The sequence below is a fragment of the Saimiri boliviensis genome, chromosome 8 (genome assembly GCF_048565385.1).
Source record: "Saimiri boliviensis isolate mSaiBol1 chromosome 8, mSaiBol1.pri, whole genome shotgun sequence".
Lineage (NCBI taxonomy): Eukaryota > Metazoa > Chordata > Mammalia > Primates > Cebidae > Saimiri > Saimiri boliviensis.
Genome location: NC_133456.1, coordinates 61,809,707 through 61,836,356, shown reverse-complemented (window position 1 = coordinate 61,836,356; position 26,650 = coordinate 61,809,707). Strand labels below are relative to the sequence as shown.

Genomic DNA, 26,650 nt, shown 5'->3' with positions numbered 1-26,650 from the left:
CTCTTGCCTACTCTGAACATCTGTGTATCAAAAACTCATTGTGGGGAAGATTCAATTAAATGAGATTTATTTACAAAAAGTGTAGCACAAGGTGTGCACACAGGTAGTGTGCAATAAATGGTAACTACACTTATGCATATTTACTCTTACCTGACTATATAAATGTCTCAGCTAACCATGGTTTAATTGACTTTTATATTTCCCACCTCATCGTAACCTAGCAGGATGCCCTGTACACAGTAGGTTCTCAATATGTGTGTGGCAAGTATGAGTATCAGTCCATATAATCAAGAGTACAAGAAGTACAGCTGCTTCCTAGAAACCTCATTTCTGACTCTGTGTTACCATTTTGTCTTGCTGGTGAGGGAAAAAAGGTAGCCTTAGCGCATCTTGGGTTTCATCATGGGTCCTTGCTTTCTCGGGATACACTGTAATTTCAGGCAAAGTGCCTAAATTGCCTCGTCTGTGGTCCTTCCGGTTAGTGCGTGCATGTGTGTGTGGGGTATCCCTTCTGATGTTTCATCAGTTGTTGCCATATTGTTCCTCTTGTTTCAAGCCACTGTGGTTTGGTGACTCCTAAAGGCTGCCTTGTGCCCGGCTTCTGGTGAGAGAATCTAGGCTGAGGATGCATTCGATATTAGATGCATCCACAGCCATTTTTCTCAGCAGTATGTCTGAGAAACTGGGTGCAGCTCCCCTCTCTCTCAGTACCCTCTTCTTCTCTTCGCCCTACCTTCATCTCCAGGGATTCCCTATCTGCTCTGGAAGAGGGTGGAAACCCAGTTCTTCCTTGTTCTTCTGAACAATGTAATTACATCATCCCTCAGTATAAACAGGGAACTCCTGCAGGGCCTCCCTGCGCACCTGAATCCATCATATTCAAGTCCCATAGTCAGCCCTGCAGAAGCCACATATATGAAAAGTCAGCTCCTCCTATATGCAGGTTTCACATCTCTCAAATACTATACTTTCCATCCTATTTTCATTGAAAAAAAAAATTCACATATAAACCAGCTCATGCTGTTGAAACCCATGTTGTTCAAGGGTCAACTGGAATCTGTGGTCCACAAATTCAGGTGTTTGGAAAAAATAAAAGCCAGGAAGCCAACTTGCCATAAACATCTCCTAGGCAAGGAAGCCCAGAGCCTGCTGTCTGCTTGAATGTTGGGAAGGAAAGGGAAAAATGGAAGAAAAATTATCACTGCATGTCTCAAAATATTGTGCTTGCTGACTGTATTTCTTGAATGAATAACTGAATATCTTTGTGTATATGTATAACATATTGTCACACTTCATTTAAGCAAAATATGTTTAGTGAAAACTCTTTAACAGTTAGTTTTCCTTCTCCACATGCAAGAGAATGAAGTTGTGCCCTGACCTAACACCCTATATTTTTAAAAATTAGAAATGGTTGATAGACCTAAAAGTTAGTGCTAAAACTGTAACAACTCTTTGAAGAAAATGTAGGAGTAAATTTTCATGCTGTTAGGAAGTGATTTCTTGAATATGTCCCCAAAAGGAAGTTGACAAAAGAAAAAATATATAAATTGGATTTCATTAAAATTTTAAATTTGTGCTTCAGTGGACACCATCAAGAAAATGAAAGGCCCACCTACTGAATGGGAGAAAATGTTTTCAGGTAATGTGTCTAATGGGGGACTTGTTTCCAGAATATATAAAGAACTCATAACTCAAAAAAGACAACCCAATATTAAAAATGGGCAAAGGGCTTATATAGGCATTTCTCTAAAAAGATAGGTAAATGGTCAGTAAGTACATGGAAAGATACTTTGCATCATTAATCAGTAGGACAATTCGTTTCAAACCATCTGAGATACCACTGCACATCTGCTATGGTGGCTGTTATCAAAAATGTAGATGATAACAGATGTTGGTGATGACACAGAGGAATTGGAACCCTCAAATGATGCTGGCGGGGATGGAAAATGATACAGTTCCTTTGGAAAAATCATTTGACAGCTTCTCAAAAAGTTAAACGTAGAGTTAACTTAGGGCCTAGCCATTTCATTCCTAGGCATTTACCTGAGAGAAATGAAAACCCATATACAAATGTTCATAACAGCATCATTCCTAATAACCAAAAGGAGAGAGCAACACAAGAGTCCGTGAATGAATGGATGAATAAATGAAGCGTCATATATCCCTACAGTGAAATATTATTCATTCATAAAAACAAGTATTGGTACATGATGCTCCAACATGAATGAACCTTGAAAACACCATGCTTGATGAAAGAAGCCAAACACAAAGACTGTGTATTACACAAATCCATGCATATGAAATGCCAAGGACTGGCAAATCCGTAGTGATAGAAAGTTGAATAGTAGTTGCTGGGAGCTGGGGGCAAGGATTGGAGAGTGACTGCTAATGGGTCCAGAGTTTTTGGGGGGTTGGGGGGTGATGAAAATGTTCTAAAATTGGGTAATAGTGATAGTTCCACAACTCTGTAGATGTCCTAAGAAAACAGAATTATTTAAAAAATTCTTATGAAAGTGAGGAGACTTCTGTGGTCTTTGGAGGTGTCCTTATTAAAAGGTGAATAAGAGCCTGGCAAGTACCATGGACTCCTGGTTACCACTTTCTGAGGAAATGTGGATTCTTACGGTGTGATTTCTTGCGCTGTTCCTTGAGGCTGGCCATAGAAATAAGTCATGCCTTGCCATATGATCAGGTGTACAAGGATTGCCCCTTTGGTGGGCCTTAGCATTTGCCTGCTTTGGGGCTTTGATGTTGAGGTAAATCTGGGAAGAGAGATTGAGAAAATTTTATTCAATCAATAGCTTTATATCTCTAGCAGCATAGCCACTAGAAAAGCTATCATTTTTTAGATTCAAAAATGCACTAAGCAATTTTGCATACATGATCTGATTTACTCCTACAAAACCCCATACCCCAGCTTTACAGATGAGGAGCCTTGAGTTTTAAAGCAGTTAACCATAGTCTATGGTTGCACAGCACAAAGTACAAGAGGAAGGTAAAATTCCAGTCTGTCTGGACCAAAGTCCTGAATTCTTAATATGTACAGAGGGCTTTGTCGACTAATATGTAATTGAAGGAAAACCTACCAGGATGATATAGGTATTGAACTGGGGTTGTATCTGCTAATACAGAAACAAGAAAAACTGTTATGCTAATGGCATAGGTGGCAGTATTTTAACCACCTGAAAATAAACACTTTCAATATTGAAAAGAAACAGACAAGGTGTCTACATTAACATGTTATCACTATTTAAAATACCATTATTAATATTTCTATAAGGGTTTTTTTAAGCAAGTTATAGCGACCACTCCAAGAGAGAAAAAGGGCCTTTTAAAAAAATGTGGCCCCTCTATTCTCTATGATATTTACTAGCTGTTTAAACTCCCTCTAGTGGTTAAGTCGTGTTGTGATCCTAAATTTTGCATTGAAAGACTCAATGCAGCCACCAGGACTAGGGTGCTACTGGAAGTGCGTAAGATTACAGGATCAAACCTATTCCTTAAGCATTCTTTTCATGTGGATAGAGTAATGGTATAAATATTGTATATCAAGGCTACTTTCGCTATAATCCTTGCTTTCGTCGCTTTCTCATTTCATCAAAAATCAAATCGTGCATTGATTATTGATACTTTCTACTCTAGAGAATTACAGTAAATATACTTTCTAAGGTGGAGATGTTGGGGGTACATCCATATAAAATGTTCTGAACTATGGAGCAGGGGCCTGTAAGACATATCTTTAAGGATGTACCTACTGTTTCTTGAATTGGTAGTTTACCTATTATGCAACGACTTCCTTGTAATAAAATATGAAAGTTTAGCTCCTTTAAATGCCCACCCTCTAAATACATACACCTCTCCCCCCACCCCACACGTGAATTCTTATTATCCACCTCTCAGCACTAAGCTTTGCATTGGGTTTTGATATAAATGAGGTAGAGACTCTTTCATTTGCAGAATTATGACAGTTGTTGAAGAGAGCATCTATAAAAGTAAACCTTAGAGATAAGGCAGACTGATTTTTATGCTAAATCACATAAAAAGTACAACTTGGGTTTGTTTCTCCTTAGACTTCCATGTGAACTCACAGTGGTCTAATTTCCATATCTCAAACCTTTTGGATAAACAGCTACATTTTTCAGAGAACCCCCTGCTCCCCCCCACCCTCCTTCATTCATTCTCTTACTTTATCTGGTCTGGACAGTTCCCTGCACAGCTGTGGCCCTGGCATTACCTTCCAAAGCATGCTTTTCTCTTCCACTGTGAGACTTCCTATTTCTGGGAACCAACTACATCTTTCTCTTTCTTGTTTTATTCTTTTATTTTCAGGGGGTGTAATACATTAATAGCTTCCTGAGAAAGTTGATTTGGAGGTAAATATTTTAAGATTTTTTACATATCTGAAAATATTCTTATTTTACCTTCTTCATACTTGATAGTTTGGCTGGGAATAGAATTCTACTTGGTTGGCAATTATGATAGATGATATTGAACATGTTTTTTCATGTGCTTATTTGCCATCCACCTATCTTTGTTGAGGAATCTGTTTAAACTTTTACCCACATTTTTTCAATAAGTCATTTATTTTCTTATTATTGGCTTTTGGGAGTTCCTTATGCATCCTGGAAAAAAAGGATTTCTTTTTTCAGATATAAGATTTAGAAATCCTGTTTTCCCCTGGTTTGTGGCTTGTCTTTTTATTCTTTTAACAGTGTCTTTGAAAGAGCAGCGATTTCAATTTTGATGAAGTCCAGTTTACCAATTTGAATTATTTTATGAATAAAGCTTTTCAGTCCTATATGAGAAATCCTTGCCTACACCATGGTCATGAAACTTTTCTCCTATGTTTTCTTCTAGAATTTTTATGGTTTTAGGTTTTCAGTTAGTTTTATGTTCCATATCTAGTTGATATTGTAAATAGTGTGAGGTGGATTTAATTCCAATAGATTGAAATTAACTTTTTTAAGGTATAGATATTCAATGGCTCCAGCACCCCTTGTTGAAAAACTTACTGCACCTTTGTCAAAATCAGATTATTCATATAGGTATGGGTCTCTTCCTGGACTCTCTTTTTCTGTTGAATTTATATATTTGTCTGTCTTGGTACCACACTGTATTCAGTATTGTGGCTTTATAATAAGCCTTAAAATCAGGGAACGTTATTCCTCCAGAATGTTCTTTTTCTAGTTGTTCTCAGTCATTAGCATTTACTTATGTGTTTTAGAGTCAAGTTATCTAATTCTCCAATGAAGCCTACTGGGATATTAACTGGGGTTGTGTCTAGATCAATCTGGGGAGAAGTGACATCTTAATAATACTGCATCTTCCTATATGCAAGAGATATAAACAAGGTGTATCTCCTCATTTTTAGCTCTTCTTTTATTTCTCTCAGCAGTCTTTTATACTTCCCATTGCGTAGTTCTTGTATATCTGGTGTCAGAATTATCTACCAACATTTTATATTTTTGGTACTTATATAAGTGATATTTTAAAATTTTGATTGTCCATTTCTACCACATAAATAATATAATTGATTTTTGTATATTGACCTCATATTTTGAAATTTTGCTAAACTCACTATTTCAGTTTTGGGAGGTCAATTCCATCAGGGTTTCTACATAGTGTCTTGTCTATATAATGTTACTTTTTTCAGTCTGGGTGCTTTTTTATATATTTATTTTTTTCTTGCCTTGTTGCACTGCCTAGAACCTTTAAGACGATGTTAAATAAAAGTGACAAGAGCTGACCTTATTGGTCTCTTCTCTCATATTAAAAGGAAAGCATTCAGTCTTCCACCATTAAGTGTGATGTTAGATATGGGTTTTTATAGGCGCCTATAGGTTAGAAGTTACCTTCCGTTCCTGCTTTGTTGAGAGGTATTTGTTTGTTTGCTTGTTTTAAAATCAGCAATGCATGCTGGATTTTGACAAATGCTTTCTGTGCATCTATTGAGATAACCACACTGATAGACATTTTTAGTTTGTTAAGTGGTGAATTATATTGATTGACTTTCACATATTAAGCCAACCTTGCATTCTTTAAATATGACTCATTCATGAACTACAATCCTTTTTGTATATTCTTGTATTGTGAAAAATTTTTTTGAATTTTTACATCTATATTCATGAGGGTTATTGATCTTCAGCTGCTTTTTTTTTTCTTGTACTGACTTTGTCTAGTTTTTGCTTCAGGATGAAGCTAATCTAATAGAATGACTTGGAATGTATTCTCTCCTTTTCAATTGCTTTTTAAAGGTTTATGTAGAATTTTTTTCTTCAGTGTTTGGTAGAATTCACTAGTAAAACTATTCGAGCATGGAATTTTCTTTGGGGAAAGGTTTTTAGCTATATATTTCATTTATTTTATATATATGTGGCTATTCAAGTTATGTATTTTACCAAATACATTTTGGTAGTTTATGTCTTTTAAGGAATTTGTTCACCTCATCTGTGTTACCAATTCATTGGCATAAGTTGTTAATAACATCCCCTTGTTACCTTCTACATAGCTATAATATAAAATTGGTATTGATATCTTCTTTGTCATTTCTGTTATTGGTACATTTTCCCCTGAACAGTCCTGCTAGAAGTTTATCCCTTTTTTCAGTCTCAAAGAACCAGATTTTTATTTTCATTGATTTCTCTACTGTTTTTCTGTTCATTGGTTTCTGCTCCAATATTTATTATCTCCTTGTTCTATGTGTGTCCTATTTGCTTTTATTTGTAGTTTCTTGACATAGAAGCTGAGTTCATATATTTGAGATCTTTATTCAGGCATTCGTGTTATAAATTTTCCCTTAAGAACTGTTTTGGTAGAATTCCATGAATTTTATAGGTTTTTAAAAAAATATTCATTCATTTCAGAATAATTCCTAATGTTCCTTTTGATTTCTTTTTTGATCCATGAGATATAGATGTGTTATGTAGTTTATAAGTATTTGGGGGATTCCCAGATATCTTGCTATTATTAATTTCTAATTTAATTCCACTGTATTAGAGAACATACTTGTATGACTTTAATTCTGTTAAATTTATTGAGACTTTTGTGACCCAGAATATGGTCTATTTTGGTAAACATTCTGTGCACCTTTGTAAATAATGTGTTCTATATGGTTGTTGGGTGGAATGTTTTATAAATGTCAGTTGGGTCAAGACGGTTGATAGTGTTGTTAACATCTTTTATATTCTTAATAATTTTCTGTCTACTCATTCTAGCAACAGTTGAGAGATGAGTTTTGAAATCTCTGACTATAAATATGGGTTGTATTTCTCCTTGCCCTTCTAATAGTTTTTGTTTCATGTGTCTTTGGGCTCTGTTACTAGGAGCAAAAAATGTTTAGAATAATTATGTCCTCTTGATGAATTGATTCATTTATATTACTAATTGACCTTCTTCATTCCAAGTAATGTTCTTTGCTCTGGAATTTAATTAGTGTGATATTAATATAACCTCTCCAGCTTTCTTTTGATTAGGATTAACACAATGTATTTTTTTTACTTTAAAAATTATTTTATTGTAGACTGTGCTCATAACATCAAGCTAAGGATCAATGTACCTTCTAATTCTGCTTACAATCTATGCCTGGGATTCCAGGATTGTGTGTGTGTGTGTGTGTGTGTGTGTGTGCGCGCGCGCACATGCGTGCACGTGCATGTGTACATGCACGCACACACACATGCACATGTGCATGAATTTAATGAATTCTTACAATTCTTTTGTTCCTTTAACAAGTTTTCTCATATGTTCCTGACCAATAGTAGGTGCTCAGTACATATTTTTTTGTTTTGTTTTGTTTTGTTGTTTTTTTTGGACAGGGTCTCTCTCTGTTGCCTAGGCTGGAGTACAGTGGTACCGTCTCAGCTCATTGTAACCTCTGCCTCCTGGACTTAGGTAATCCTCCCACCTCAGCCTCCCAAGTAGCTGGGACTACAGGTGTGCATTACCATGCCTGGATGATTTTTGTATTTTTTGTGGAGATGGTATTTTGCCATCTTGCCCAGGCCGGCCGCAAACTCCTGGGCTCAAGCAATCTGTCTGCCTCGCTCTCCCAAAATGCTGAGATTACATGCGGGAAACACCACACCCAGCCAATATTTGTTAAATGGAATGTTTGTGTCTACTACACGCGGAAAGAAAAACAGACACCCTGTCCTTTACTTTTAATCTGTTGTTGCATTTATATTTAAAGCACATTTCTTGTAAGCAGCATTATTGTTTCTTGCTTTTATATTTAACCAAAAATGGCTGAAATTCAACTGGGAATATTTAAACCATTTAAGGTGAATATTAATATGGTAAGATTTAAATCTGTCATCTTGCTGTTTGTTTTCCATTTGTCTTACCTGCTCTGTTTCCTTTTTCCTATTTTTATGCTTTTAAAAAAATCAATTGAATATTACTTATGATTTTCTTTTAATCTTTTGTTGGATTATTAGCTATAATTCTTTGTTTTTATTTTAGTGCTTTATTTAGGATTTGTAGTGTACATTTGTAACTTACCACAGTCTACCTTCAAGTGATACTATACCTCTTCACATATAGTATAACAATTTACAATGGCATATTCTCATTTCTTTCTCCCAACTTTTGTGCTGTTATCATCATAGATTTTTCTTTTATTCATACTATTAAAGCTCATAGTACATTGTTAATATTTTCATTTACACAGTCCATTATTTTTTAAAGGGATTTCAAAACTAATAAAATTCTCTTATATTTTACCCATGTGGTTATCATTTCCAGTGCCTTTTATTTCTTTCTGTAAATCTGTGTTCTCTTCTGGCATCATATTCCTTCTTCTTCAAGGACTTCCCATTGCATTTCTTTTTTTTCTTTTTTCTTTTCTTTTTTTTTTTTTTTTTTTTTTTTTTTTTTTTTTTTTTTTGAGACAGGGTCTCATTCTGTCACCCAGGCTAGAGTGTAGTGGTTCAATCATGGCTCACTGCAGCCTCAACCTCCCAGTCTCAGGTGATTCTTTCACCTCAGCCTCTTGAGTAGCTGGGACAACAGCCATGTGCCACCATGCCTGGCTAATTTTTTAATATTTTGGTAGAGACAGGGTTTCACCATGTTGCCCGGGCTGGTCAGGGGCTCATGGCCTCAGGTGATCCTCTTGCCTTGGCCTCCCAAAGTACTGGAATTACAGGCATGAGCCACTATGCTCAGCCTCTGTCATTTCTTGTAGTGTTGATTTGCTTGTAGTGGATACTTTTAGCTCTTGCATATCTGAAAACACCTCTATTTCTCTTTTTTTTTTTTTGTTTGATTTTCTCTACTATTTTTCTGCTTCAATTTTATTAATTTCTGCTCTTTATTTTTCTCTTCCTTATGCTTGCTTTGGCCTTACTCTGCCCTTCTTTTCCTGGTTCCTTAATGTAGGAATTGAGGTTGTTGATTTGAGACCTTTCCTCTTTTCTAATGTAAGCATTCAGTGCTGTAAATTTCCCTCTCAGTAGTGCTTTAGCTGCATCTGATATGCTTTAATATGTTGTATTTTCATTTTCATTTGGGTCTATGTATCTTTGAATTTTCTTTGAGACTTCCTTTTTAACTCATACACACACACACATACACACACACACACACACACACACACACCCCCCTACGTATATGTACATACACAGAAAACCAGACTTTTCTTGTCTGTGCTCATTAGCATCTTCAGGTTGCCAGCTTCTCCAGCTCTGAGTTTGAGATATATGAGGCAAAAAGAAAACCCAGGGAACTTACCGCTGTGTTGTTCCTTAACTGCACACACACACACACATATGTATGTACATATATACGTATATATGTGTGTGTGTGTATATATATGTAGTTTAATGTTCAGGCATTTGTACATTTTCTGGTTTTTTTTCTGGCATTTATTTATTTTACATTTTTTAAGGTTTGTTTTATGGTCCAGAATGTAATCTGTCTTAGTGAATATTCCATGAACTCTTGGGGAAAAAAACCTGTGCTCTGCTAAAGTGCTACATAGGATAAATAGATCCTGTTGGCTGGTTCTGATTCTGTTGTTCATTTCTTGTATACCCTTGCTCATGTTCTGTCTAGGAGTTCTCCCCATTGCTGAGAGTGAGTGGGGTGTTGAAGTTCCCAGCTACAATTTTCTGTTGCCTATTTCCTTTTAGGTCTATCAAGTTTTGCTTCATGTATTTTGAGACTTTGTTGTTTGGTGCACTCATATGTAGGATCATTATGTCTTTCTGGTGGCTTGATTATTTTATAATTATGTAATCTCCTCTGTCTCTGGTTAATTTTGCTCTAAAATCTCCTTTACATGATATTAATATAGCTACTCTTAACTTTGTTGGGTATTGTTACAAGATATATCTTTTTCATTTTTTTTCACTTTCAGCCTACCCACATGATTGTATCTGAAGTGAGTTTTTTAGAGATAGCATTTTGTTGCCTCATGGTTTTTTGCTGTCGTGTATTCGCTTGTTGTTTAATCCATTCTACCTGGTGAAGGTAAAAGTCTAATTAGGCTTCTCACTTGGCCTTGCTGGCTTAGGTACAGGGAGGATCACAGTTTTTTCTGTTGCATTTGGCTGGCATACTTATGTCTGAGAGTTTTCTGTCTTGCAAGGCTGCTCCTTTGGCTAGAGAAACCAGACTTTTCTTGTCTGTGCTCATTTTCATTTTCATATTGCCAGCTTCTCCAGCTCTGACTCTGAGATATATGAGGCAAAAAGAAAACCCAGGGAACTTACTGCTGTGTTGTTCCTTAACTGCTGAGGTCCCTAACTGGTACGCCACCTTTTGGCCTCTTTCAGAAGATTCTTGTGTTTGTTTTAGATAATGTTCAGGGTTTTTCACTGTACTTGGGAGGAATTGAGAGAGCATGTCTATTCTATCTTTCTGGCAGAGAATTTTCTCCCATCCTTTTTGAATAGATATTTCACTGAGTATAGAATTCTAGGTTGACAGGTTTTCTTCTTTCAGTAAAGAGATTGTTCTTGCTTGTATTGTTTCCTGTGGAAAATAAAATCTTTTCTGACTGTGTTTGTTTTTGTTTTTGTAGAGATGGGAGTTCTCCCTATGCTACCCAGGCTGGTCTTGAACTCCTGGCCTCAAGCAGTCCCCTTGCCTTAGCCTCCCAAAGTGCTGGGTTTACAGATGTGAGCCACCAAACCCAGCCTAATTCTTATTTTGCTCCTCTGTATATAATGTGTCTTTTTTTTCTGCACTGTAGCAATTTTATTATACCCTGCCTTGGTGTGATTTTCATGTTTTTTGTGATTGGAGTTCGCTGAGATTCTTGAATACAAGGGTTTATTCCTCTTTAACAGTCACTCTCCAAAAGCAGTTGACTCAACCAACCTTATGGTAAAAATTACACTGCTGTTAATTTGTAGTTGAACTCTGATATTTTTCAGGTTCTAAACTGTTTATAGTATCATTCAGAATAGTTTTATTTTCATAAAAATCTGTGCTCTGCCTATTCATTCCTTCCTCTTCTGCACCTGAACCTCTGACAATCACTGATCCTTTAAATGTCTCTATAGATTTTGCCTTTTCTAGAATGTTGTATTAGTTGGGATCATACGTATGTAGCTTGTCAGATTGGCTTCTTTCACTTAATAATATGCATTAAAGTTACCCCCATCCCTTTTCAGGGCATAATAGCTCATTGCTTTTCAGCAGTGAATAATAATATTCCATCATCTGAATGTACCATAGTTTACTTGTCTACTCACTGCTGTAGGATATCTTGTCTCCTTTCAAGTTATGACACTTATGAATGTAGCTGCCATAAACATCTTTGTGTGGGCTTTTGTGTGGACATAAGTTTTCAACTCATTTGGGTAAATACCAAGGAGTATAATTGCTGGATCGTATGGTAAGAGTATATTTAGTTTTGTAATAAACTGCCAGACTGTCTTTCAAAGTGGCTGTACCATTTTGCATTCCCACTAGCAAGGAGTGAGAGTTCCTGTTGCTCCACATCCTCACCAGCATTTGGTGTTGCCAACGTTTTGGGATTTAGACATTCTAATAGGTGTATGGTGGTATCTCGTTGTTTTAATTTGCAGTTCCCAGTGACATATGATATTACGCATCTTTTCATGGTAGTGATTTGCCGTCTGTATATCATCAGCAAGACGTTTGCTCTGGTCTTTCGTCTAATTTTAAAAGACCGTGTTCATTTTCTTATTGTTGAGTTTAGAGATTTCTTTGTAGATCTTGGAGCTGTAGGTATTTTTATTTGAATTACTATTATCTTAAGTGCTTGGACAAGAGTTTCATGGAGGCCTCAGTATTTTAACCAGCAAAACATGAAAATGTTTTCTTCTCATTTTTTGGAGGGAGGTAGAGAAATGATTTTCACTTGAAAAAAAAATTAAAAGATGTTCTCCTAGATTACTCTGATCCTGAAAGAACTTCAGGCTGCCTTTTAAGTAGAGCTGTGCCTTCATGGGCCCTTCATGCTATAACACCCTCCCCACACTATTAGTTTGTGCCATGTGTTTTTCAACAGTTGCCTTATTAAGGAGCAGGAAGTACCTCCTTAGCACAGTATTGCCTTTCTTCATTAGGAATCTGTGGATTCATAAGTTGCTCTGCCATTATCAGGGTGGTGACATTGCACCTATCTGCAAATCTCCTCAGCTTCCAGAGAACTGCTCTGGCCTGGATCATTCTATAGGAAAACTACTCATTGTTCAGCAACCACCTATAAGTAAAAACATGCAGTAATCGGTTTTCTGTTCTTGTGTCAGTTTGCTGAGAATGATGGTTTCCAGATTCATCCATATCCCTGCAAAGGACAGGAACTCGTCCTTTTTATGGCTGCATAGTATTCCATGGTGTATATGTGCCACATTTTCTTTATCTAGTCGATCATTGATAGGCATTTGGGTTGGTTCCAGGTCTTTGCTATTGTAAACAGTGCCACAATGAACATCTGTATGCATGTGTCTTTCTAATAGAACAATTTATAATCCTTTGGGAATATACCCAGTAATGGGATTGCTGGGTCAAATGGTATTTCTATTTCTAGATCCTTGAGGAATTGCCACACTGTCTTCCACAATGTTTGAACTAATTTTCACTCCCACCAGCAGCATAACAGTGTTCCTGTTTCTCCACATCCTCTCCAGCATCTGTTGTCTCCAGATTTTTTAATGATTGCCATTCTATCCTGCAAGATCTGCACATGTACCCCAGAACTTTAAGAATAATAATTATATATATGTATATAAAGAAAAACTAGTTACTAATGCTATTGAAGAAAAATATGTCCCATTATAGATAGAGGTATTATATTATCTGATTTCCATTCTCCCACCCTTCACTATGCATCAATAGATTTATATCATGGGATTCATTTTCATTTTATGTCTTTTTGTTTATGCCCCAATTCTTTTGCAAGTAATTTTAATTCTTCGTTTTATGAGAGTGAGGCTCTGTGCCTGTGTACTCCTATATAAAATAAAGGAAATGATTGTTTTTAATGCAGATTTGAAAGAAATATAATGGATTTCAGCTACACCAATTTCTCCCCATTTAGACGAGATGAACACCTAGTTAGATGAGAAACGTCATTCCTGATATAATTTGAATACATCCTGTTTCCATGGCAACTTGTACTTACCAGCTTGCCTGGTAAAAGAAGTGCTTGAATTCTTTCTTTGATAAAAGATTTGACCCAACACTGAGGCCCCAGTTTTTTGATTCCAATAATTTCATTCCAGCTTGGGGCCAGTTTTCTTTTAACACGGGATGATGTTGAGGATTAGAAAGCTAAAAACCGTTTTAGAGGTGAATTCACCTTCAAGATAAAAGGAGAGGACTCATAGGCCAAATACTAATGAGCATGGGAAATGAAGATACTTGTGCAGGTCATAGTCATTTTTGGATATCTTCCATTTAAATTGAATCAACAGAGATGATGCAACAACTTATTAAGATGCTATTTGATTTGACAAAGAATGATTCAGTTATTTATTTCCATCTGGACATTATAATCAGTGGGCTTGTTTTTTTCACTGCTAATTTATAGCTTGCCTTTATGGGTGGTTTGTGCCCTCTAACTGCTGAATTTCAATTCTTGTAAGGAGTATGGTTTTATTAATGATTTTCCCTCAGAATGAAAAATAGAAAATTATTTGCATCATTAACTGTGCTTTTGCAAACTACGAAAAATACAATACTGCATTTAATTGACAAATTTATGTTTCATGTGTTATAAAATATTTTAGTCCAATAAGGTGGACATGACCCTTAGGCATTTTAGGAATGATAGGGACTCATCCCAAATTTAGGATGATCCACAGTGTATTTCTGAGTGACGTGGTAGGTTTTGAAAGGACAAAAGTGACTCAGCTGTCTCCAAAATCATTGTCAACCACAGTATATATATTTGTGACATCAAATATTCGTATAAAGCCATCCGGGGGGTACCATGTTCCTCATAGCCTCCATGAGAGCTTATCTTTTGTAATGATGACCTGGTATGATCAATATGTGTATATTTTTAGCCTGGGGATAAGATCCTATCTTACCACAAACAGTAAGAAAATTTGAAGCAAATACCATAAGGTGCAACCTGCCATTATGGGAATAATCTGTAACAAATAAGAATGAACAGGAAAAGAGTGAAAAATTAACAGGCTCTTTCTGTATTCTGAGTATGCAATTCCTGCTGATGGTAAAAGAAAAGAGATTGAGTAACTAAAGGGGTCTCATTGGCCTAAACACTGCAAGTGTCCTCATGTTTCCTAATGGAGCATTTTGCACAGTAGTTACAGTTCTAAAAATGTCATGTAATTATGATTTTTTTTTAAAGAAAACAAATAATACAGCTTCATTTCCAAAACTGCTTTTTCTTTACTAAATTGCTCATCAATTGATAATGGCTTCCAAAACTTTAGTATACTCAGTTCTGAAGAAGCAAATGACTTATAAAATATTTCAATCTACACTTTAACAAATGTTTTTTAATCACAGAAGGATTTATTATTCAGATATCTGTTGAGTTTCCAGCACATGAACAGTACTTTATAATAGTGTCTGAGGACCTCAGAGGTGAGCTCCCCACCCCTCAGGAAGCTTGGGCTAAATATGGTACAGGGAAAGATGGTACAGGTGATCCTTTTGCAACCTGACTCTTCACCTGCTAATATTTGCCAAGTCAGCCTATATTTTCAGTATCAGGATTTCTTATGTCATAAACATGATTACTTCTGCTTAAAAATAAAGCTTTGGAAAGCACAATACACTTCTTTAGAGAACTGGCTTACAAAATGTTCCCCTGAATGATCTATGAACCATAACTGAAAGCCCCAAACAAAATCTTATCCTAAAGCAGCTTCTTAGATGTAAAGAAGTGACTTGCTTGCCGCTGATTTATCCCACCAGGCGAGCAGTTATCAGCTCACAGTGGGGATTAGAGGCCTCCTGGATGGTTGCTGGAAATCCTCTGGAACAGGTAGTGCTCCAGGACCTGCTCCTTGCCTATCCACCATTCAGGTTTTCCCAGGACAAAGGGTTTTCCAGGACTCAGGACTTTCAGTCCTCAAATCGGAACAGTCTTCAGCAAATTGGGACAGTCATTCCACCTGTCTCTAGATCCCCAAAGAGCATACAAAGGAGGACACTCGTGTTCGAAGAGCAGAGAAGATGTAGGGTTATCCCCTCCAGGAACCGTGATAAGGAAACAAGAGTCAACACTTGTGTAACCTTTTTTTGGCTTACGAAAAGCCTCACCAAATGTTCCTGATTTGATGATCCTTCAGGCAGCAAGGCAAAGCAGGTGTTATTGACTCACTCATCTTTTAACTGAGAAAAAAAGAAGACTCAAAGAGGTTCACCGATTGGTCCCAAAGCACATGTTTTTGGACTTCCCTCTGATCACATTGCCTCCCTGCTGCTCATTGTTTCCCCTCTTTTAAAAATTGCCGAAGACCAATTTGAGGCCTGCCGGCTCTCCCCTTCAGTCCAGTTTCTGATGTGAACCATCTCTGTATCTCTGACTGATTCGCTGGCCAGGAATGTTCAGAACTACCCTTTGATAAGAAGCCAGTGATTGACAGAGCGTTTATTCCAGGGTTGCACATGATAGCCACAATCATTGGTGAGAATCGAAGTGCCCAACAGGAGGAGCTGGTTATATGAATCATTACTTCTCCAATCAGTGGAATTCTGTGTGGCCACAACAAAGGTCCTTTAATCAGAGTTCTTAGACTGGCCACAAAACCTATGTATCTGAAATCACTGGGGCTTTTTTTTTAAATCAGGGAAGAGATTGGTTACTTCCCAGTGCTCCTTTTGCCAGGATAAGGGATTTCCTCCTGGGAAAATAGTCTGGGTACTGCCCAGCTATGTCTCTGGGACTCTGTGGATCTCCTGTCCCAATCTGGGGTATGTTTGGTGATTGATTTCCTGTGCGGGAACTTGGCCTCACCCTTGAAGGATGGCTAGACAATTTGGATGGTCAGAGGAGAGAAGAAAGGTCTCAGGCAAAAGTGTGGAGATATGAGTACATACAGTATGTTTGCCAAGTGGGGAGTAAGCCCATGATTGATTCGGTAAAGCTGGATCTCCCACGTGCCAGACACCGTGCTGTGAACCGGGAAGACAGTGGTGGGGGAGGTGGGCCCAGGCCTGTCTTCGGGAGCTCATGTTGTGGCAGAGCTGAAAACTCACCAAGAAATAGGGGCAAATCTGCTTGGAATATATATATTTCCATATATAGCTGTATCTCCAAATATATAGATTTAACATATATTCCAAGTATATGTAAATATAGGTGTATAATTATATCTCTCTAAATATATTTTGAAATATACTTGCAAATGCATTTGGAAAGGTGGGTCGTGTAGACGATTTTAGAGGCTAGATTTCAGATTTCAGACCTCAGCCCGTGAGAAACAAGCAGCCCTTTAGGGCTTCTGAGCAAAGAAGTAATAGGACCAAAGTGCTTTTTAGGAAGACCAACATGCCATCCATAAAAAGGATACACTGGCAGAGGAGAAAGACAAGACATTTGGAGACAAAGTCACACTCTCTTCCTTTCAACCGGTATCTGCTGTATACCCAGTTTGTTTCCTTAATAAATATTGCTGGCATGCCAGCTGTGGACAGGGCCTGCACTAGGCACTGAGCATTACAAAGGTGGACAAGAGAGGCCTGGCCCTCCCCACTTGGACTGGATATTCTGGTTTGAAAGATGGGCAGTAGATGCATGCAGCTGACATGTGCCCTGAAAAAAATAACGAGGAAGGGGAGAAGACCTGCTTTAGAGTGGGGGCCTAAGGCAGGAGAAAGAGTCAGCCATGCCAAGCAGAGGGACTGGCAGTTCTGGAGAAAGAACAGCATGTGCAGATGCCCTGTGGCCACAGAGAAGCTTGCAGGCAGGGGAGAGCTCAGCCATGCATTTGGAAAGGCTGGAAGGATCCAGAAGGTGCCAAGTACTGTTGGCCACCAGTAAGAATTGGGTTTTTTTTTCTGAGAGCAGGTGGAAGCAAACCAGTGTTTGAGAACTATTGTTCAGGCTGCTGTCTGGCAGCAGATGAGAGGGTCAGGTGTTAGAAGCAGGGAGGCTTTTGTAGTCGTCCAGGCCATGCTTGGCTGACTCAGGAGTGAGGACTGAGAGCGGGTGGCACCAGTGGAAATAAAGAACAGGTCAGGCATGGTGGCTCATGCCTATAAGTCCAGCACTTTTGGAGGCTGATGTGGGAGGATCACTTGAGGCCTGGAGTTCAAGACCAGCCTGAGCAACATGGTGAGACCCTGTCTCTACAAAAAAAAAAAACTTTAAAATTAGCAGGGCTGGCTGGGCGTGGTGGCTCACGCCTGTAATCCCAGCACTTTGGGAGGCCGAGGTGGGTGTATCATGAGGTCAGGAGTTCAAGACCAGCCTGGCCAAGATGGTGAAGCCCTGTCTCTACTAAGAATATAAAAATTAACCGGGCATGGTGGTGGGCACCTATAATCCCAGCTATGGGAGGCTGAGGCAGAGAATTGCTTGAACCTGGGAGGCAGAGGTGGCAGTGAGCCAAGATCTCACCACTGCACTCCAGTGTGGGCGACAGAGCAAGATTCAGTCTCAAAAAAAAAAAAAAAAAAAAAAAAAAAAAAGCAGGGCATGGTGGCGTGTGCCTGTAGCTACTCAAAAGGCTGAGATGGGCTGATTGCTTGAGCCTGGGAGGTTGAGGCTGCAGTGAGCCAAAATTATGCCACTCTCCAGTCTGGGTGATAGAGCAAGACTCTACTCTGTCTCTAAATAAATAAATAATGATAATAATGAAAAGAAAGAAGGAAGACCAACACACAGAGTGCAGGCAGATCAGGACAAGAACTCTGTCTGCAGGTGGATATATGTAGAGTTGGACAACAAACCTCAAGGCAACGTTTTCCAGGCTCAGTGACCACATGGACTTCAGTGTCCTCACTGCAGATGCTTAAAGCATACCATTTCCTTTACCCTTTTCTCTTCCATTAGCAGCTGTGAACAAGAGAGGCCTGGCCTGGCCCCTCAAAGACCTTCAGAGGTCTTTTGGAATCTAGATAAATAACACTGGTTGAGCTTTTCCTATGTGCAACTTGCAAAGTGCAGTAGATGATGTTTTCTTATAACATGGCTCAAAGCAGCCCCTTGAGGGCGGTCTTGTTATCATCTCTGTATCCCAGATGAGGAATCTGGAGCTCAACAAGGTCACAGGGTTTACCTATGGCAGGATCTTGGTTAGAGCGGGGGTAAGTCTCACTCCGAAGCAATCACTCTTGAACCACACTGGAGCCTTCCCTGACATGCGAGTATCCCAGAATAGTTTCAAGTCTCCCCTACCTCTCCAAGGCATTGCTCTAGGACTGACGAGCTGCCAACACTTAACTTTGCTGGAAGCTTCAGTCAGAGCCCGTGTCCTGTACCTACAGGGACTGAAGACTGCCATCTTGTGGCCATTGCCTGCCTTTTTCTTTTCCTGTTAAAAGAAAGGAAAACGGAGTTCCCACATAAAAGACAGGCCTGCATATTTATAGAATCACACCCTGTAAACAGGAAACTTCTCAGTCTTAGAGAAGGAGCCCAGTAACATAAACAGCATATTGCTAGTGAGTTCCCCCACCCATTCAACAAACATTTAAATACACACACACACACACACACACACACACACACACACTCACTCTCTCTCTCTATTGGGATGTAGGCTCCCTGAGACAAAAATTTCTTTTGTCTATATTGTTAATGAACCTGCAGACCTTAGAACAGTGACATTTGCATAGCAGACATGCAACAAATATTTATTGACTGTGGAATGAATGAATGCTTGATAATTACAGTATCTTTACTATATCCCAGGCACTTGACATGCACATTTTCTCATTTAATCCTAACGATAACTCAAGAGGTAGAGATCATTAGATCGTCCAGTCCTCAGATGTGGAGACTGAGGCACAGAGAGGATAGGAAGCTTGCCAGGTTTAAGGAGAACTGGCTTTGATCCAGGTTTTCTGACATTAGAGATGATGTGTGTAACCACTGAGCATAGCACCTCCTATGCACATATGCCAAGTTTTGTCTGTGGCATCCCCACCATTTAGACAAGTGGTAGAAGTATCTTCTTTCGAGAAAAGCACTGGCCAGTTGCCTCCCATGTTCTGCCTTTATGGAGTGAAAGGCTACCTTCCCAAAGTGTTGAGACAGAGGCCATCAATGAAGGGAATGCCACTAGATAACTCTGTGGCTGTGACTTCCAGTGTCCCTGAACCTCAGGTTCCTTGTTGGCAAAGGAGGAGACTGGGTTAGGACCCCTGCCTTCCCTTCCAACGTCATCATTCCACTGTTCCTGTGACTCTCAGGGAGCGGATATGAGTAGAAGAGAGAGGACCACTTGTTGCTAGGCAACCAGCACCCACCTCACCCATGTTGCCATGGTGATGATGAAAGTTGGGCTGATGGGATTACCAGCTCCTGCTAATTGCATACGAGCACTCAGGTCTCTGTCTCTTTCTTGCCTGCTTGCTTGCTCTGACTTTCTCATTCTTCTTGGAACTGTAGAGAGATTTCCCCCTCTCCTCCATCTGCAGCCCCCCCGAGGCAGCTCTGGTGCAATAGAAAGCAACTGGAAATGGAACCTGGCTGTGTCTCTGAATAGCTGTGTGACCTTGGGCAGGTTACCCAGCTTCTCTGAGCCTCTCTTTTCTTATTTGGAAAATGAAGGTGTTGGAATGGTAATCCCTGTCTAAGGTTCTTCCCAGCTCTCAAATCCTTTGATGCCTAGGGAGCATGTCAGGGGAGCAGACCACACTGTTACTAGGCAACCAGCAGGCACCCTGCCCAAGTTGCCTTGGTGACTGGATGCTGGAGGGGAGGGGAGTAGCTGCTGCAGCTAATTGCTTAATTATTTATGAGTGCCTCAAGTCCTCTTGTTGTTTTCATTGCTAGGGGCTGTGGGGTCACCTTCTCTTCCTCTCTTCTGCCACCCCAAGTCGTCTGTGTTGCGTGTTATGCAATGGGAGAGCACGTTGGTCCGGACCTCAAGCTACCCACGTTCTAGTCCCGCCTCTGTCATTTCCTAGAGCTGTGGCCTCGGGTAAGTCACCTCACCTCTCTGGGCCTCAGTTTCCTCATTTGTAAAGTGATGGGTTTGCTTAGATAATCCCTAAGTCCCCTTTCTAACTTGAAATTCTAATTCCTGCCATCCAGATCCCAGATGAGGGAAATTTTCCTAATTTATTATCTTCTAAGAATGATTTTAAGAGGAATAAAAATAATTAAGTCTCTTACACATTTCAAACAGGAAGGGAATGAAAGGTGTACCCATTGTTCCCTCCTTAGCCATTTTGTCTTATCTCTTTTATTAATCGTAAGGTCATTTAAATTTTATCTATTCATATGTACCGCCTACTTCCAAAATAAACTTAAGGGGTTCACAGTGTAAGGTGCATATATGTTATTAGGTCATTAAAATAGAAATAGGAATAAATATAAAAATAATGATGCTTCTTCACTGGCTAATATTGGTGTGGTGATTGTACACCAAATGTAATTATGAGCAGCCTGGAAGCCAAAGCAAAAAGAGAGAAAGGTATATGACTGCTATTCAATAAAGAAAAACTGCCAGACTGTTCCCAGTTCTAAATTCTGGAGGGAATTTTTTCATGTGGTACACATTCCCTTTTATAGAAACTGAAGATAAAAATGCTTGAATAGCCCTTTTTTGCTGCAGATATTGTTAAAGGACATAAGGAAGGAGCTAAACTTGACAGTTTGACTAGTTTTAATCATTAGAAAGCAAAACTTCCTCTCTACCCTTGCCTTGGAATTTTATACAGATATGTGTCACTTAGTAAATATGAATTTTCAGAATCAACCATTATTTATAAATCAGCTATATATAAACTCATGTAACCACTTTGCAGAGCAATTTGGCAATATGTATCAGATTTTTAAATGCAGCCAACAATTCTTCTCCAAACTTATTCTGAGATTAGCTTGTGCAGATGAAGAAAGACATAAATATAAAAATACTTATGGTAGCATTATTTATATAAGAAAATGTCTAGAAACCACATAAATGTTGGAGGCTAGTGAATTAAATTATATTACTTCTTTATAATGAATTACATTGCAGCCCTTAAGATAGAGTATATCTATATGTTGTAAAGTAGAAAAATCTTTAAGGATATAATATTAAGTGGAATAAGAAGGTGCAGTATTGATATTAAATGCTTCTATTTCGATTATTTTAAAAGATACAGATTTATAACTTATAAATCTAGATATATGCTTGTATGTGCATACTTGCATTTTTCTGGAAGAAAACTGTTGCTAGTGGTTTCCTTTGGGAATGAAGATTGATCGTCTTGGGAGGGAGACCTATTATTCACAGCTTGTTTTTACCATGTGGACTTGTTAGTGTTCCATGTAGAGAGGCAGGAGAGTCTGGCAGTTGAAAGTCTAGACTCTGGAGTCTGAATACCTATGTTCAGATCCCAGCTTTTCCACTTACTAGCTCTGTGACCTTGGGGTTATCTTTATCTCTGTTCCTAATCTGTAAAATGGGTTAATCGTATCTTCCTCATTGGTTTAAGAATTAAATGAGTTAATAAGGATAAAGTGCTCAGAACAGTTTAAACAATGCCATATACAATGTTTCTTGGAAAAGTGAAAGGAGATATTAAGCAACAAGATAAATGCATCTAACCAAAAGCACCCCTGTGTTTTAGTGTTGGACGGATTTCATAACATCTGCCATTGCTTCCAGCATTGTATGTTGTATAGAAGCTAACTTTAAACCAGGAGTTACAACACAGCAGCCTTGTTTTTATTATTGTCATTTTATGTGACCTTGATTACCTTTCAGGGAGGGCATCTACTCTGATTCATGACAGCCTATTATGATACGGTGAAGCCCCCGAACCCATCTTTTTTCGCAGCTCTTCCATCCCAGCGAATGCTCAAGTCATGAACAGAACACGTTAGGCCATAGAGGAACTATCTAGAAATGCAAGAGTAAAGACGATGTCCATGCCAGTTGTGGCATGCATGTGTGTTCACATGCCTCATGCCTTTGCTTTTCTTTTGAAAAAGAAAATGACAGAGACCTGGGGAGGGGCTGTGTTAAGAGGGTCCCTCCTACTTTAGGCTCAGGAATCTCACAGCCTAAGAGACTTCCTGGGTGCTCAGGGGTACAGGAAGCAGAGCGCTCTGTGTTCATAGCTGCCTCTTCCTCCCCACTCGCCGCTACTTTGGGACAGATCTGGAGAACTTTGGCTGATTTGGGGAAACGTCCTCTGAAGTTGGCCACACCTTAAGCCAGGTTTGAGGCCCTCACTGTGGTCACAGGGTGGCTCCAGAGGATGGGCTGGGGGTCCCGGCCCCTTCAAATCAGCTGAGTTAGGAAGTATGTCCTCACCAAGAGGAATGCAAAGCCCATCTGCTCCAACCTCATGCCCCAGTCATGGTTCTCCTGTTCGTTCTTCTGTCTCGCCCTTTGTTCTGTACTCGCGGGCACTGGAGCCTCTTTATCCATTTGGCCATCGGTTCCCCTCTCCATCTATCTGTCACATCCAACTGTGCTTCCATCTGCCCTCCATCTCTTCTTCCCTCCTCCAGCCATCTGCCAGCCTTCCCTCCATCCTTCTGACTGCTGGTATGTCTGTCCATCCCTCCTTCCCTGGCACCACGTGGGTCTGGGGCTCCATCCCCTGGCCCATCCATCCCTCCATCTGTCCCTAGCCTGCCGCTCCAGCCCGCTGCCCTTTTGCCTGGCTGCAGAGCCAGCCCGCAGAACGTTCCCCAGTCCCTCTCACCCCTGTGGGCCCTCTAGTCCGTCCCCGGGCGCCACTCCAGGCCGGGCCGTCGGTCCCCAACACGGGGCGCACGCCTGTGCGGGATCGGCGCCCCCACCCCTCCGTGGGCCTGTCTTTGTTCGGCGGCCCCGGCCCGGCAGTGCCTCCCCCGGCCCCTCTGCGCCGCTCCCAGGCCCTGAGGGCGGCGGGCGGCGGGCGGCGGGCGGCGGGCGGCGGGCCCGGGGCGGGGCGGGGCCCACGGGGCTGGGCGGGGCGGGGGCCGGGGTGACTCAGCCGCGCTCGCCCCGCGGTCCGCGCGTCCGCCGGCCTCGCAGGCGGGGCGGAGAAAATGGCGCTGCCCCCGGCCGCCGCGCCCCCCGCCGGGGCCCGGGAGCCGCTGGGGTCCCGCGCCGCCGCCGTCCCGGAGCCGCCGCTCGGCCTGCAGCAGCTGTCGGCTCTGCGGCCCGAGCCGGGCGGGGTCCCGCTGCACTCGCCCTGGACCTTCTGGCTCGACAGGTGAGGGGGCCCCGGCCCCGCCGCCACCGCCGCTTTGTCTCGGCGCAGCCCCTCGCCCCGGCCCCGCTCCGCCGCGGCGCAGACCCCGGCCCCCCGCGCGTCCGCCCGCGCGCCCCGGACTCGCCCGGCGGGGTCTGAAGGGCCGCGCTGGGCGGCTGTTGGGCGGCCTCGCCTCCGGGCCGGGAGAGGACAGCGCAGCCCCAAAAGTTTCGGCAACACTTTCTCCCCCTGGTTCCCTTCCGAGCGGAGCGCTGCGTGCCGGCCGGGCGGTAGGAGAGGGTGGGCGAGCCGGGGGAGGCCGCGTCCCCGCCGCAGGGAGAGGGCTGTCCTGCTTACCCCGCGGGGCGCCTGGGAGCTCAGGACACGACCTCAGCTGTGACAGCGCTCGGAAAAGTTGTCCATCCCTTGGGAGGTGTGCAGTGGTGCAATAATTGCTGCTTGGCGGGCGCCCCCACCCCATGCCCGGCCGCTGCTGCCTGGACTCCTCTTCCCTTTCTTCCTCATCCGCTGGGCAGGTATTTCCCGAACTCCTACAGTGGAGCCACACACCTGCTATGCGCTGGAGATTCAGTAGTGAGCAGCAGCTCACCTTGTCAGGAAAGGGGAGAATTACGGCTTTCTCAGGGGACAACTCAGGGGTCCTGTTCCCAGAAAGGCCCCCTGACTACCGTATCGAAAATAGAAACCTTGCTCCATCGTTTGGTATTCTCCTGTCCTGCTTTCTTTTTCTTCCTAATGCTTAATGCAGCCGGATTCTATTATATATGAATTTGTTTACTTTCTGTCTGTCTCCCCAGCTCCTCAACACCTCCCCTCTGTTAAGGATAAAAGAACAGTGGCTTTTTGTTTTTGGACGTTTTGGACCTAGAACTGTGCCTGGCCCCTAGTGAGAACACCAGAAATCGTTGACAAATGAATGGATGGATGAGTGCAAAGCCCCGTCTTAGTATCTGTCCCTGCAGTCGGTGCCCAATGATGACACCTCAAGGTTGTCCCAAGAGCATTTGGAAATTTTGATGAAACCGTGTCTCCTCTGGCTAAGTGGTAGGAGGAAATGTGTGACAGTGTTCTGAAAAGTTTGCTTAGTACACACAAACCTGGTTTTAAAAGGCCTTGCATAAAATGACTGCAAGATTGTTTTAAAAAGTGGTATTCATCTTTTTTGGTGAAGACAAGCTCATTCTTTTTGGATTCTTACAGTACTCCTCTATAAAAATTGTCATTTGCTGCCATTTTCTTTGCCGGAGACCAAAAAATGGTGGTGGTGGGGGAGATGGAGTGAGTCTCCTTCTTTCAAAACATTTTCACTTTCATTATGGGATGCTAAGAAAGCATTATACTGTCATAATGAGTGTGGTTTTGGCAGACCTTAGCAGAATGAGATCATGTGTCTGTTTGCATAGGTGGCTGCGACTGTGCTGTTGTTACCTGGTATCAGTTTTTAAGGTGTTAAACCTGGACCTGTGTTCTAAATTGTGAATACTGCTGACTGGTGGAAACAGTATCAAGAGAGTTTCTTTTTAAACAGGTCTAAAATTAGTTTACATTGGTCTAATATGTCAATACGACAAATAACAATCTTTTAAGACCAGTAGTTTAAGATTACAGTAACTTTAGTGAAAACACAAACTGTATTTTACTATTGATTTACACATTTTTGTTCTCTGAAGGTCAATCATCATATGAAATACATTATTGCCACAGTGTCCAGATCTTTAACAGAAATGGCTGTATTAATTTAGAAATTATAATGAGTTCCAATATTGTATATGTGAATTCATTTTGCCTAATCAATCATCTCATAATTTTTATTGAACTTTTTCTACTTCTCTGGGAATCCATTACCTTTATATAGGACACCCCCTCCCCTTTGGGGTTATGAAGACCTTGAGTTCTAGAAGTTCATTAGTAACTTTCCCCTCAGGTAAACATTCTAGAGATTGATAAGGTTCTCAGGAGAGCCTTCCAAGGCAGCCTTCCCTGCAGCATAGCCAATGTCTCCCCACCAAGATGACATCAGTTTTTGAGTTCCATAGTCCCCAAAGACCTCTTGCTACTTAAAACTCCCCTTTGGTGACCTACCTCCCAGCCTGTCCTACCCTCCAGCCTGCTGTGTGCCGATGAGCAAGCCACCTAGCTGCCCCGAGCTTCACTTTCATTGTAAAATGGGATAGTCCGAGGATCTCTCTCACAGGGCTGTTCTGAGGATTAAATGAGAGCCATGGTGTGCAACACCTAACAGGTACCACCTGTCATAAGGAGCTTCCTAAGTGTAAACTACTACCATTGTCATTACCACGTTCCCCAGCTGCCAACCCTTCCCCACACCCACACCCTCCAGGAACAGTCTCTGGAGCAGCTTGTCTGAATTCTGTGTTAGGAAGTCAGAAACCTAAATTCATTCCCCGAACTGGATGGATTGCAATACTCCTTGGTAAAATTATTAGTATTTTTAATAGTCAACTCCAGTAAGTCCTTATTTGGTTAAAAAAAATTAGACTGTATGGCTAAGGATTTCAGCATTTGAGGAAGGTAATTTTAGATTGAGGTATAGGATGAAGAGTTTTTCTCTCCTTTTCTGGACATTTAAAACTATCCTGTCTTGATTCTCGGAAGCCAGTCTGGGTTATGTGTCTCTAAGTGCTTCCTTTTGATCTCATGGTGACCTTCTTCCCTCTGAGTTTTTTTGCACAAGAGTCAGGCCTCACTTCCCAGTGCTATTTACACCAGGGATCTCATCCAGCCACAGTGCTTTTAGGTCCACCTGAGTTCTGATGACTCCCAAAACCTTTCCTTCATATATCCAGTGCTTCTTGCCCTTTGTCTCCAAGCATATCTAATGTAATATACAATCAGACTCAGTGTGTGCTGAACCACCTCCTCAACTGCC

At 40.9% G+C, this 26,650-nt stretch overlaps 1 protein-coding gene across 3 annotated transcripts in view; it reads left to right on the top strand.

Annotated features, from left to right (window-relative positions):
- Positions 1-26,650, top strand: part of EIF4E3 (eukaryotic translation initiation factor 4E family member 3) — a 77,254-nt gene that overhangs the window by 5,134 nt on the left and 45,470 nt on the right. Inside the window, exon 2 of one of the 3 annotated variants that reach the window (XM_010350104.3) lies at positions 20,396-20,543. The exons of 1 other annotated variant lie outside the window; for it this stretch is intronic. Coding sequence is in view for 1 of the 2 variants with exons in the window: in XM_039477475.2 (XP_039333409.1) it covers positions 23,594-23,760 (167 nt within the window). In the remaining variant the exon portion in view is untranslated. Of the gene's footprint in view, positions 1-20,395; positions 20,544-23,523; positions 23,761-26,650 lie in introns of those variants that run through there. One more of the 3 variants, XM_039477475.2, reaches the window with a different exon arrangement.